Consider the following 13,396-nt stretch of genomic DNA (forward strand, 5'->3'; position numbering starts at 1 on the left):
ATGTATATGTATGTATGTATGTATGTATGTATATATACGGGAGCTGAAAATTTCCCATCAGTTTATTACATATTAGCCATCAGAAGAATGGTAGGGCAAGGCATTCATTACTCACGTGTTTGTGGTCATGCTGGTGTAAACAAACCTACACCTACTGTCCTATAAAATATAGCACAATTATGTACAGCACATAATACCTGATGATAATAAACTACGATGTTGCTAGTTTATATATTTATTATACTATACTATACTATACTATACTATACTATACTATACTATACTATACTACTTTCTATCACTTTTTTAAGACTGTACTCTTTTTACTTCTAAAAAAAAGCTTACGTAAAACAGCATGCCGTGTTAGGCTGGCATTTGTCTCATACTTCTCATGTTTACTGTGTCTCTTGATTGCATCATTTTCTCATGTGTTTGATTTAACCTTATGTTGTTTTGTACAGTGGCATGCTGTACAGACTTGTAGTCTAGAGCAATAGGCTATGCCAGACAGCCTAGGTGTGTAGTACGCTGTACATCTGGGTTTGTGTAAGTGCACTCTATGATATTCACATTTCTACAAAATGGCTTAACAACAAACTTATCAGAATGTATCTCATTGGTAAACTGTGCATGAGTGTACATCTGTTAAAAAAAATGGACATGATGCCATTATCACATCTAAAAAAACACCGAACAATAATTACTTGGCATTATATATGGTTCATAACCAAAATTTTCAACAGTTGGCTCACAAATGTCTTGTTCAGTTAGCTTGTTGAACTGGGATCCAAACAATGTCCACACCAGGGATCTGCATGTCATGTCGTAGAAGTTTAATTTGGAGGGCAGCCCTCCTTCCTCACTTCCTCCCATGCTATTGATTTATTACAAGACCCAATTCAATTTCAGAATGTCGCATATTCTGTATTTTTAAGTTTTCTTGAGTGTCATTTAACTTGTTCTTTCATCTTCCATATTTCTCATAGCTAGAAGTTTGTGTTCTAGATTTGATTAGATTCAGGGTTTTTTGTTGTTGTTGCTTTGCAAACATACTTCATGGTGCTCTGTGCTTCATACTGCATCACTGTGCAAGGCCTACAATTTCTGGTTGTCTCAGTTTTAGCAACGCTAAGATTTGTCAATGATTTCAGGCGCTGGCAATTTAAGCCCTCCTTTCATTTAATGGTTTCCTATACTGATGATCATTGCCTAAACCAATTATTCCATTTGGGATTATAAAATGGTTATTTTCTAATTCTATCATTCATGAAGAGCCACAGATCTCCTCCTGCACTTTATGTAGCTGGGCAAATGTCCCTCCCTGACTCTGCCAGAAAACTGGAGGTTTGTTCTTTGAAGAGAGTAAAATAGTGGCCTGGAGGACACCAGTTACAATTGAGGGCACGCATGTGTAATGCAGTGAAAATGATGTTTGAGCGAGTGCATACAGAATCCCGAGACTCTCCACACTTTCCCCAACCACATGACTCCAGGAGGTTGGAAGAAAAATGATACAAATAATTTAATATTTAACCATCTGTTAGTATGGATACCTATAACAAGGAAAATACTAGTAATTCAATAGATTTTTATAATTTAAATTTTGAATCTTAATAGAAGCATATTATAGTGTACAGTAAAAAAAAAATACGTTTCCCTCTTATCCCTGTGCCCTGGCCATTGTGCCGCCTCTCTTCTTAGACACAGCCACTCTTCCCAGTTTCTTATGCTTCTTTCCAGATACATGGGCCTGTGTGATGAAACAAGGCTTCTCTGCAGCAGGGCATGGGGGGTGGGGGTGGGGGTGGGGGTGGGGGGTGGGCAGGACTTCCTCAATATGTGGTCAAGCCAAACACAAACACTCTACAGAAACATATCTGGGCTAACCATATCCGAGTCAAAAAGCAGGATGGCAGTAGGATCTTACTAATTTGTGGGAACAATTTTAGCAAAGCTAAAAATGCCATGAATATTTATCACAAGAAGTATGATCATTTCTCAGTTAAAAAAAGTCTATAACTAATTCAATAAATATTTATTTATTTTTATTAAATTATTTTTATTGATTTCAGAGAGGAAGAGAGAGGGAGAGAGAGAAACATCAATGATGAGAATCACTTATCGGCTGCCTCCTGCACGACCCCTACTGGGGATCGAGTCCACAACCTAGGCATGTACCCTTGACCAGAATCGAACCCGGGACCCTTCAGTCTGCAGGCCAACGCTCTATCCACTGAGCCAAACCAGCTAGGGTCAATAAATATTTATTAATGGCTATTAGGTATCAATATAAATTTCCAGTATGACACTTATGGAATCAAGATTTTATGGATAATTTGTCAGACTTAAATAACCACACAATTTTATACATGATTATTACCATTTGTATACTATGTGAACGTGATCTAGTTCATTTTTCAATTATTTTTCACCATTTAAAATAAACAAATTCAAATTTTATTTTAAAATAGAATTTATTGCATGTCATAGTGAATTCAATACATTAAAAAAAGTTTTCTTGTCAGTATTGGCACATAATGAAGAGTTTTAAAGTACTGCTAAATTAACACTTCAAAAATTTTTAAATCATGTTCCATAAAAAAATAAAGCCTAATAGTGTTATAAAGTATTAATTTACACTAGCTTACATATCAAAGTGTTTAAAAAAAGAATTCCACACTAAAACCAATAAACTAAGAAGTAAAAATCCAATCATATATTTTTAAAAAGGTTCTCATTTAAACAAAATACAACCGAAGGTATAAAATAGGCAACAACTACAAAATTTACATTGACTTGTTCTGCTGGGAAGTCCTGCAATCTAACCAGATAAACTTTGGATATTTTTTAAAATCCATATTCCAAAAGTATGTTGTTTACAACACTCTATGCCCAATTAAAGAAACATATGACATTAAGTATTCTATAGTTTTCTTTCAGTTTCCATTTAATTGCCATTATTACAGGACTATTCTAAAATTTTAGTTTTAAGAAATCATTTTCCTCCATGATCATTTTCATAGACACAAAGGCTGTTCTGAAGTACAGAAATGTTAAACAAGGAAGTTCACATATATGGCCTTCACTATAATATGGCCTGTATATTACTGTATCAATCTCATTTTGTTTACTCTGAAAACTCAGTAATCCAAATCATGAGTATTACACAATTTCTTTCAAATTCCAAAAAGTTGAGTACGTAATTTGATTCAGATCTTTTGAATTTACAGAATATCTTTCTTTCAGGAAGCGTAAAGTCATTTATATTCAGTACTTTGACTTTATTTACATTTCTTACCCCAACCTGTTTAGAATTAACTTCTGAGGGAAAAATATAACTGAAAATAAAAATTTTAAACTGTAGAATTTGTTATTTGATATCATCTTGAGTAAATTCAACTCTTTTTCTTGTTAATAGAAAAATATAAAGCCTTTCAAACTAGTACATTGCACCAGTCTGAAATGCAATTCCTATGTTTTTGAAATCTCATTGGTTGAGATCAGGCTAAAATTTTAGAGATCAAGCTTAAATAAATTAGTTTAAATACTTTTTTAGTCAAATGCAAAAATGTCTGCTTATACCTAAGGAAAAAATTGAAAGAGCAACAGAAAACTAGAAAGCTCATTTGTATTTAATATAAATGTATCATTTTAACACAATCTCTATGGACCTTTAACTAAAATCTATGAATGCCAACTGCAAATGGGTTAATATTTTCTTCTTTCTAAAAAGAAATAAATTGTGGATTTTACTAATAAGGTATTGCTAATCTAAAAAGAAAATACAAGCTGGAATATAATGTGTTAGAAATAGCAAGGTTTTCCTCACAAACCGAATTATCTTTGCTGAAGTAAAAACTCATTACAATTTGAGATATTTAGTGATTAATGTTTGATAAGCTGCAAAAATGTTCACAGAGAATATCTAAGGAGTAACAATTTTTTCAGTAAGTAATAATATAGGATATACTATTGTTTTTAAGACATATTTAGGAAAAAAACCAACTTATCTTCTCAAAGTAACTGGTGATGGGAAGGCAAGAGAGGAAGAAATAATAGAGCCTTTTAAAGACAAATTCTCATCTCCCCTACCCTTTGTTTACTTTGATTCCTAAAATAAAATATTTTTGTACTTTATTGTAATTTCTTTAAATATTTTCTGCGGGGTTGGTAGAAGAATTATTTAAGTATAATGTGAAGCTGACACTGAGGATGGAGAAACTTAAGGAATTTCCCTGTTTCTTTCTTATTTCTATTTAATCAGTAAGATTTTAATAGCAAACTAGAACAAAATTTTACCTCCTTGATAGTTAATGGTTGGATACAGTAGAATGTGTATCAAAAAACTAAAATTTCGTATTTATAGATTGAAATTTTCTTTAACATTTTTCATAAAATGTGGTTGAGGCTTTTGAATATCAAAAAGCTGGGATGAGAATGCAGATAATTTTACTAAAAAAGATGTATTTTGGCAAACATTTTATTGATATTAAAAACAAAAATATAGTTGGACCTTTAAAATGGCTTCACCTGTTCTATCAGCATCTGCCAAATAAATTAGATTCTCTGGAAAAAATTCAAACTTGATATATTATGGAGACAGAATGAAGAATAACCCTGGTCAGACACTTGTCATTTACCAAAGGATCCCTAAGTGTATTAAATGGACAGAGGGCTGTCAAGGGAGCTTCTCTTATCTGCTATTTACTCAGCAAAAGTTAACAAACAGAAGCATCGAATTCCCTCAAATGCTAAATTTAGTTCAAATACCAAAGCTCTCATCCATTTTAAAAGGCATTATATTTATATTTTAACCAGCTAACTGGCCTTAGAATGAAAGAGCATAGAGTGGCTCATGTATCTTGTATATTACTTCTAGAGAATGCAAAATTCCACTGCCTTTGGAATTACTTGTCATTTGGAAAATTCCTTAGAGAGAGAAAAAAAAAAAAGGGGAAAGATAATATGACCTCTGACTTCCAGGAGAATGTTCAAGGTCACAAGCAAAGCAAAGAATGAGAGTTTTTTTTTCCAAGTTGTAAGGTACTAGAGTGGTTAATTGGTCTAACCCAGCAATTTTCAACCAGTGTGCTGCACTCTGGTGTGCTGCAAGAATTTTTAAAACATGTAATATTGATTATTTAGTCAGGGGCACTGACCTCTTTTCCCTTAGATTGTCAAATAAATAAATGATAACAGCCGACACAATAGCTGTCCAGTGTGAATGAATCAAAATTATACCTATTTTTTTTGTCAGATTGGCAAATATACATTTTTTGGTGTGCTGCAGAATTTTAGTAATTAGTTTATGTGTGCCAAGAGATGAAAAAGGTTGAAAACTGCTGGTTTAACCTACTCATTTTGCAGATGAGAAAACTGAGACATCAATGTCTTGCACTAAGACAATTTACTTACACGTCTGTAATGCAATTAAATTGACCCTAACAGCCAGTCTCCTCTCTTTCGTCTCTAATTCTTTGTTCTGAAGCCCATCTGGTATATTAGTATACCATCCTCCACCAAAATATAAAAGGTTAGCTGTGGTTTCCTTTGGAGAGAGGAGTAGGAATTAAGATAGTGGCGGGGGCGGGGAGAATGGTTAGGGATATTACACTCAAATGGTGAGCCATAGGTATTAATACGTAATTTTATACAAAATACTAAGCCTGAACATCAACAGAACCAAACTTCAGAGATGAGAAATACCATAGTGAAACTGAGTGTTACTGTACAAATTTAAGCTATACCTTCAAGGAAATAGCAGACCACTGAAAACTGTGGATGCCAGTTTTCGTATCCTTTTAATGACTAGTTCTATAGATTATGTTTCCCTATACTGGGAAAAATATTATAATACAAAACATAGCAATTTGAAGCAATTCAGGTTCTCAAGTTTAAAAAAGGAATGGTATTTTTTTTTAAACTTATGCTATAAAAATATTCTCAGATTATATTTTTTTAACTTCTGCAGTTTCTGGAATTTCATTATGGAACTTCCTTCTTGCATGATCTTTACCAAATTTCTGTGGAGCATAAAATTTTCATAATTCTTTTCAGTAAAATCTGTTCAGGAACTCACTTGGGCAGAAATACTTTTACCTATCATTAGAGTTGAAAAGAAATAGATTTCAGTAAGAAAAATACAGGGATGGATCAAGACTTTTTTTTAGAAAAATATACTGTATATAATACATTTTGAAAGTTATACAGACCATATCCTTTTATTTAATGTGAAGGCACAACTTTAACATAGTAAAAGCAAATGTATTTTAATTACTTATGACATAATCGACAGTACCAGCTCTTAAAATGTATATCTGCAAGCATATCATTGAAGATTCTTTCAGATTGTCAGTTCAAAAAGCAAAACTCTTTTGCAGAAAATCAACTGAAACATTATGGCAGGTCCACATAATATTACTGTTGGATAATCTGTTCACCAGCAGCCACAGGGTTTTCTTCATTTGTTGCATAGTCCGGCTGGTCCATCATCTAGGCATAAAGATGTGAGAAAATACAAATTTTCAACTTGCACTCAATATTGTCCAATTTGGCAAAAGGATTCCCAATTTTTTTTTAAAGAAAGTTTTTTTTTCTCTCTCTCTCTCTCTCTTTTTTTTTTAATGTGCTTAGAGGGAAATTTCTAGATTTTTTTTTTTATTAGTTAAGGTATTACAAATGTGTCCTCATCCTCCCCATTAACCCCCAACCTCCCCCTTTTCTCTTTATTTTTAATTGATTTCTTTTAGGAGAAGAAGGAGAGCTAGAGATAGAGCTAGAGAGAGAAAAATATTGTTCGGTTGCCACTGAATCCGAAACCTGGGTATGTGTCCTGACTGGGTATTGAAACTGACACCTTCTGGTGTACAGGATGACACTCCAACCGAGTTACCGACAGGGCGGATTCCCAATTTTTAAAAATGACTCAGAATGCTCTATGGAACTGAGTACTCCTCTTGGAGCAATGTACTGATTCAACATCCATGCTCCTAAGATATGGTCAAAGTGACAGGGAAGCCTCCCTCCACAAGCCTAATCACTGGACTCAGGGCCAATGTGATAAATGCATTCTCTGGATCTTCTACTATTTCCATTTCCCTAATGGATACGGCCCTACATGGCAGTAGGAGCTCCACCACAAAAGGGAGATATTCCTGATGCTATTCCAGGACACAACCGCAGGTAGTGCCCACTCCTAGAAGTGGCAAAACTACAAGCGGCCCCACAACTCACTGTGAGACTACCTGCTGGTTTGGGGACAATGTAACCTGGATGACACCTTGAATTGACCTTAAGATAATTTAAAAATGATAGGTGAGCCCTAGCCAGTGTGGCTCAGTTGGTTGGACACTGTCCCATGCACCAAAAGGTTGCCAGTATGATACTCGGCCTGGGCACATGCCCAGGTTGTGGGCTTGATCCCATCCCCGGTGGGGTTGTGCAGGAGACAATCGATTGATGATCAAAGTTCCACTCTCACAACAATGTTTCTCTCTCTCTCTCCCCCCCGCCCTTCCTCTCTCTCTCTGTCTCTAAAAACAAATAAAAAAAACAAATACAGTATTTTTTTAAATGATATGTGAAATTTTAGAAACACTGTATGACAAAAATTTCTACTAAAAGCAAATAACTTGAAGGTACTTAAAGGTCAAGTGATACCAGAAAACAAAATCAAGAATACATTTGCTATAGACTAATTTTAGAGAAATTATCAGTTAAACTTTTCTCAAATGATCACTTCAGCTCTGCCTATATTCCCATGAAAATCTTTCTATATTTGGGAATGAAGGAAGAAAGTGTTTAAATGTTTTTTGTGTTTTTACTCAGTTCTTCAGATAAAATTACTTTAAAATGGAAAAAAATAATGTCTGTGAAAATTGTCCAAGATTTTAGGTAAATGATTCAATTTCAGTATTGGGATATACTTTTTTGCCTTCTCTTTTATCAAGAAATAGAAAATACCAGCAAGATAGTGTTCCTATTTTTGTAAATTGATTCCAAAAGCTTTAGTGTTTTTTTGGAAGAGGAGGTAAAGAGAGGAATAATTCCCAAATGGGGTCTCAGGACTTGCCAGGCAACAATAGGCCAGAACTAAGGCATTTAGCTGACAACTATCTTAAGTAATGGAGACAGCTTATACAGCCCACACCTGCCGATAATCTCTGAGCCATCTCAAGTCCCCAAACTATCAGTTTTGAGGTCCTCTATTTGCCAAACACAACCCCCAGATGTGTTTGGTAGTTACATGTTTGCAGCCCTTCGAGGGGGGAAAAAAGCCAAATCAAAACAGGTAGCATATTTATTAAAAGCATTTCACTTCATGAAACATAAGGTGAAGTTGTTGAAGAGTTGATTTTAGTCATAATTTAAATGAAGGAGGGGAAGGAGAAGCATGTAAGATATATTTAGCCCCTCTTCCTTCTAAAAATGTAGAAGCTCTGGGTGTAAGACGTTGGAGCTGTAGGGGAAAGAACGGAAGTAGCCTCAGTAGAATGGATGGGCAGAAACCCCAAGACCTGCTGACTCTGGCAACTGTAACCTAATGAAATAATAGCCTACATACCCTAAGTTATAACATGCTTCTTTCCCCCCTAATTGGCACTTTAATCCCTAAATATAGAAATATATTACTTTTAAAAAAAACACTTTCAAAAATCAACTAATTCAGAAGTAAATATCTCTATTCTGTATTTACCTTTCTTTACTGACTTCTCAATAAGAAAATATTATGCTAAGCTAAATAAACCAATCAGAGAGAGATAAGTATCACATGACCTCACTCATATGTAGAATCTAATGAAAAAAATAAACTGATGGACAAAACAGATCCAGAGACACAGAAACATGGAACAGACTGATGAATCTCAGAGGGAAGTCAGAGGGTGGGGGTAGGAGAGTGGGGAGAGATTAACTGGAAAACTTAAACGCATGGACACAGATAATAGTGTAGTGAAGGCCTGGGAGGGGTGGGTGCCAGGTGGAGAGGGTCAATGGGGAGAAAAGGGGGGACACCTCTAATACTTTCAACAATAAAGATAAATTTTTTAAAAATCTCTATATATGTATATATAAAACAAAAACAATATAGAAACATCATTTACTGATAGCTCTGCTTATTTATTTAAAAATATATTTTCATTGATTTCAGAGAGGAGGGAGAGATAGAAAGAAACATCAATGATGGGAGAGAATCATCGATCAGCTGCCTCCTGTATGCCCACCCTCACTGGGGATCGAGCCCACAACTCAGGCATGTGCCAACTGGAATCCTGATTCATAAGTCGATGCTCAAACACTGAGCCATGCTGGCCGGGCTAGCTCTGATTATTTACAGATGATCCAGGCTCCAGAAACAGTCTAATAAAACAATCATTAAAGTGGGGTAACTGGAGAGTTGTTGACACTAAAGTGAAGTTGTTCGAAGTAGCTCTACTCTCACTTGTCAGTCACAGCTTGTGGCTTCTAAAAATAATTAGAAGCACTAGTGATATTTAACAGAGACAATCCCATTGTCTGCTGATTATCAACAAGCTGAAAACTTACTTCCCACCTAGAGTAAAATTGCCCATTGGAGGTGGCTGCAGAAATCTAACTCCAGCCCTGGCCCATGTGGTCAGCAGTTAGAGTGTCGGCACATGCACCGAAGGGTCTCAGGGTCGATTCATAGTCAAGGGCATGTACCTGGGTTACAGATTCGATCCCTGGCAGTCATGGCTCATGTGGGAGGCAACCAATCGAAGTGTCTCTTTCGTATTGATGTTTCTCTCCCCCTCTCTCCCTCCTTCCCACACTCTCTCAAAATCAATAGAAAACATATCTTCAGGTGAGGATTAACACAAAAACGAAAAAAATATAACTGCAATGATTTAAGAATAGAAATAAACAAAAATACCCTAAAGTGATGGTTTCTCTCAATTGTTTTATGTGCCAAAGGAAGTATGCCACTGCTGATTTCTCTCCAGAGAAATGAACCTTTATTTACACTAATTAGATCTTAGACTGAGTATAACTAAATGTATGAAACCAAATACTGTACTCTTGAAGCATTCTAGAAAAAAATTTCATAGAAAATACTAATAGCTTTGAGCTATAGAGAATACAATTAAGATTTCCAAATTAGTATTTTAGAGATATGCTATAGAAATGTTACTATTTTTTATTGATCTTAGAGAGAGAGGAAGGGACAAGGAGGGAGGGTGAGAGAAAGACAGAGAAAGAGAAAGAGAGAGAGAGAGGCATCGATGTGAGAAACATTCCTTCAATTGGCTGCCTCCTGCATATATCCTGACCTAGCATCAAGTCTACAACCTGGACATGTGCCCTGACCGGGAATTGAACTGGCGACCCTTTGGTGCACAGGATGATGCACCAAATCAATTGAGCCACGCCATCCAGGGCAGAAATGTTACTTCCTTTGATCAGAGAAACTCATGGAAAAAATATGAGGAAAAGTGAAAAGTGTATAACCAAAGTTGTTTTATCTTTTCAGACACTTTTAAATGGATTTTCCTACAATTAATTGTCTGATTTAGCTACTATGTCATATGGTCAAAGCCCTGGAGTCTGACCTTCTGGGCAGTTCACTACGGCCTTGTGTCCAGCTGCAATGATCTTTCTTTCCCTTTATATGTAGCTGCTGTGAAGCAGAATAATAATGTTTTTCAAGATCATAATTTTTAAGAGTGAAACTCAGAAGGTCCAGGGCAGAACATCTGTTCAAAGGGAATATAAATGCATCCATTGGTTGAATTCCTTCCTTATCTACCATCATCCCCTTTCCCTTCAATAAACATCATGGAGGAGAGGAACTAAGATGGTAGCATAGGTACATGCTTGTACTTGCTGCCTCGCACAACCACATCAAAACTACAACTAAAAGACAAAATGGACATCATCCAGAACCACGGGAAGGCTGGCTGAGTAGAAATTCTACAACTAGAAGGAAAGAGAAAAGCGCATTGAAACTGGAAGGAGGTGCAGAGGTGCGGAGGTAAGGAGGTAAGGAGGCACGCGAGGAAATGGGCTGGCAACTGGGTATTCTGTTGTTTTTTTCAATCGGGAGAGAGATACAAGCTCCCAATTGCTCTGAACTCCCGTTCCAGGCGAGACTCTGGGGACCCAGACTCATACGGGGAGAAACTGCACTGTTTGGCATCGGGCCGGAATGTGAGGGCAGCATACTCGCAGAGTTGTTTGCAGCGATCATTGTTCCTGCATGGGGCCATGGGACACGGAGACCCCGGGACCACTCCGAGGCATAGCAGACTAGCAGCCATTGTGGTTTGCTCTGCCCTGATGATTCCCTGAGACCCCGCCCCACCCAATTTACAACCCCAGCCAAGCTGTGCTCAGAGGCTTTGCATATAAATGGCCTGTTCTTTTGCAATCTAAAAGCTAACAAACTGCAGCTGGGTCAAAGAGTACCAAAGCTTCCAAAAGAAGGCCTAGACCAGTGATGGCGAACCTATGAAACGCGTGTCAGAGGTGACACACGAACTCATTTTTTTGGTTGATTTTTCTTTGTTAAATGACATTTAAATATATAAAATAAATATCAAAAATATAAGTCTTTGTTTTACTATGGTTGCAAATATCAAAAAATTTCTAAATGTGACACAGCACTAGAGTTAAGTTAGGGTCTTTCAAAATGCTGACACGCCAAGCTCAAAAGGTTCGCCATCACTGGCCTAGACAGCAGCCTGCAATGCTTCACAGCTGGGCCTCATCTGGGCACTTCCAAAGCCCAAACAAAGAGTAGGAATCTGCAGATCTCTCTGTAGCTCCCGCTGGGTGTCCTCAGGCAGTGGCTGACTTTGCACCTCCTTGGAGATGCAAGAGCCAGTGTACCCAGTGGTCAGAGTGAGACCATACCAGAGTACAACTCTTCACATCCATAAGTGACACACTCAAGGGGCAGAGTCAGTGAGCACCAAAACCCCACTGAAGGAAGACCTGCCCCATAAGGGTGTATCCAGCACAGCAGTTCTCCCATTGTAGACACAGCTGGTCCTCACAGCCAGTTGCCTGGCAGTCAATTCCTCCCAGTGATACCAACAGTAATCAAGACTCAACTACAACAAGACTGTGCACACAGCCCATAAAGGGGTGCACCAAGAGTGTCAACGTCAGGTAATTATAGGACACCTAGCATACAAAGCCACTCTATCAACACAGGGAAGCAGCCAAAATGCGGAGACAAAGAAACATGTCACAAATGAAAAAAATGGAGGAAAGCAAACTACTGGATATAGAGTTCAAAACCACGGTTATAAGGTTACTCAAGAATCTTCTAAAAACCTCCGAGAAATTAAGTGAGACCTTCAAGGATATGAAAAAGGACCAATTAGAAATTAAGCATACACTGACTGAAACGAATAATATACAAAGATCCAACAGCAGAGAATGAGCACAATGTAGCCAAGGCTGCAGGATCTGGCCTGGGAGAGGGGGCAGACGGGAAAATTCAGGTTTCCTAGCATTTCTAGTAAGAAATGAGCACGGGGGATGGGAAGTCTTTGGAGAGAGGAGGGTACTGAGGGTTCACAAGGGTGACAAGGAAGGCGGGGGAGGCCTGAGGAACTGGGCACGGAGGCCCTGAATGAGGAAGGCGCCCGGGGAAGAGGGAACCCAGGGCGAGAGACAGACAAGCGGTGCACCCCGGGGGTGCAGGAGCAGTGCCTCCACTCCGTGCCCGCTCAGGCCAAAAAAAAAAAAAAAAAAAAAAAAAAAAAAGATCCAACAGCAGACTGGAGAACCCTAAGAATCAAGTTAAAGATATGAAATACAAAGAAGCAAAAAACACCCAACTGGAAAAGCAAAAAGAAAAAAGAATCCAAAAATATGAAGATAGTGTAAGGAGCCTCTGGGACAACTTCAAGCGTACCAACATCCGAATTATAGGGGTGCCAGAAGAGAGAGAGAGCAAGATATTGAAAACCTATTTGAAGAAATAACAACAGAAAACTTCCCCTACCTGGTGAAAGAAATAGACTTACAAGTCCAGGAAGTGCAAAGAACCCCAAACAAGAGGAATCCAAAGAGGACCACACCAAGACACATCATCATTAAAATGCCAAGAGCAAAAGACAAAGAGATAATCTTAAAAGCAGCAAGAGAAAGACAGTCAGTTACCTACAAGGGAGTACCCATACAACTGTCAGCTGATTTCTCAACAGAAACCATGCAAGCCAGAAGGGAGTGGCAAGAAATATTCAAAGTGATCAATAGCAAGAACCTACAACCAAGATTACTCTACCCAGCAAAGCTATCATTCAGAATTGAAGGTCAGATAAAGAGCTTCACAGATAAGAAAAAGCTAAAGGAGTTCATCATCACCAAAACAGTATTATATGAAATGCTGAAGGGTATTCTTTAAGAAGGGGAAGAAGAAGAAAAA

General features: G+C 37.3%; 1 protein-coding gene across 2 annotated transcripts in view; it reads right to left on the minus strand.

Annotated features, from left to right (window-relative positions):
• Positions 1-6,189: 6,189 nt before the first annotated feature.
• The window catches only part of SPPL2A (signal peptide peptidase like 2A), a 51,106-nt gene continuing 43,899 nt past the window's right edge, over positions 6,190-13,396 (minus strand). For both annotated transcript variants that reach the window (XM_036301376.1, XM_036301361.1), the window contains one exon: positions 6,190-6,492. In XM_036301376.1, the coding sequence (XP_036157269.1) occupies positions 6,418-6,492 (75 nt within the window). In that variant the 3' untranslated portion in view covers positions 6,190-6,417. The remainder of the gene's footprint in view (positions 6,493-13,396) is intronic.

The sequence above is a fragment of the Myotis myotis genome, unplaced genomic scaffold, assembly GCF_014108235.1.
Source record: "Myotis myotis isolate mMyoMyo1 unplaced genomic scaffold, mMyoMyo1.p scaffold_m19_p_1, whole genome shotgun sequence".
Classification (NCBI taxonomy): Eukaryota; Metazoa; Chordata; class Mammalia; order Chiroptera; family Vespertilionidae; genus Myotis; species Myotis myotis.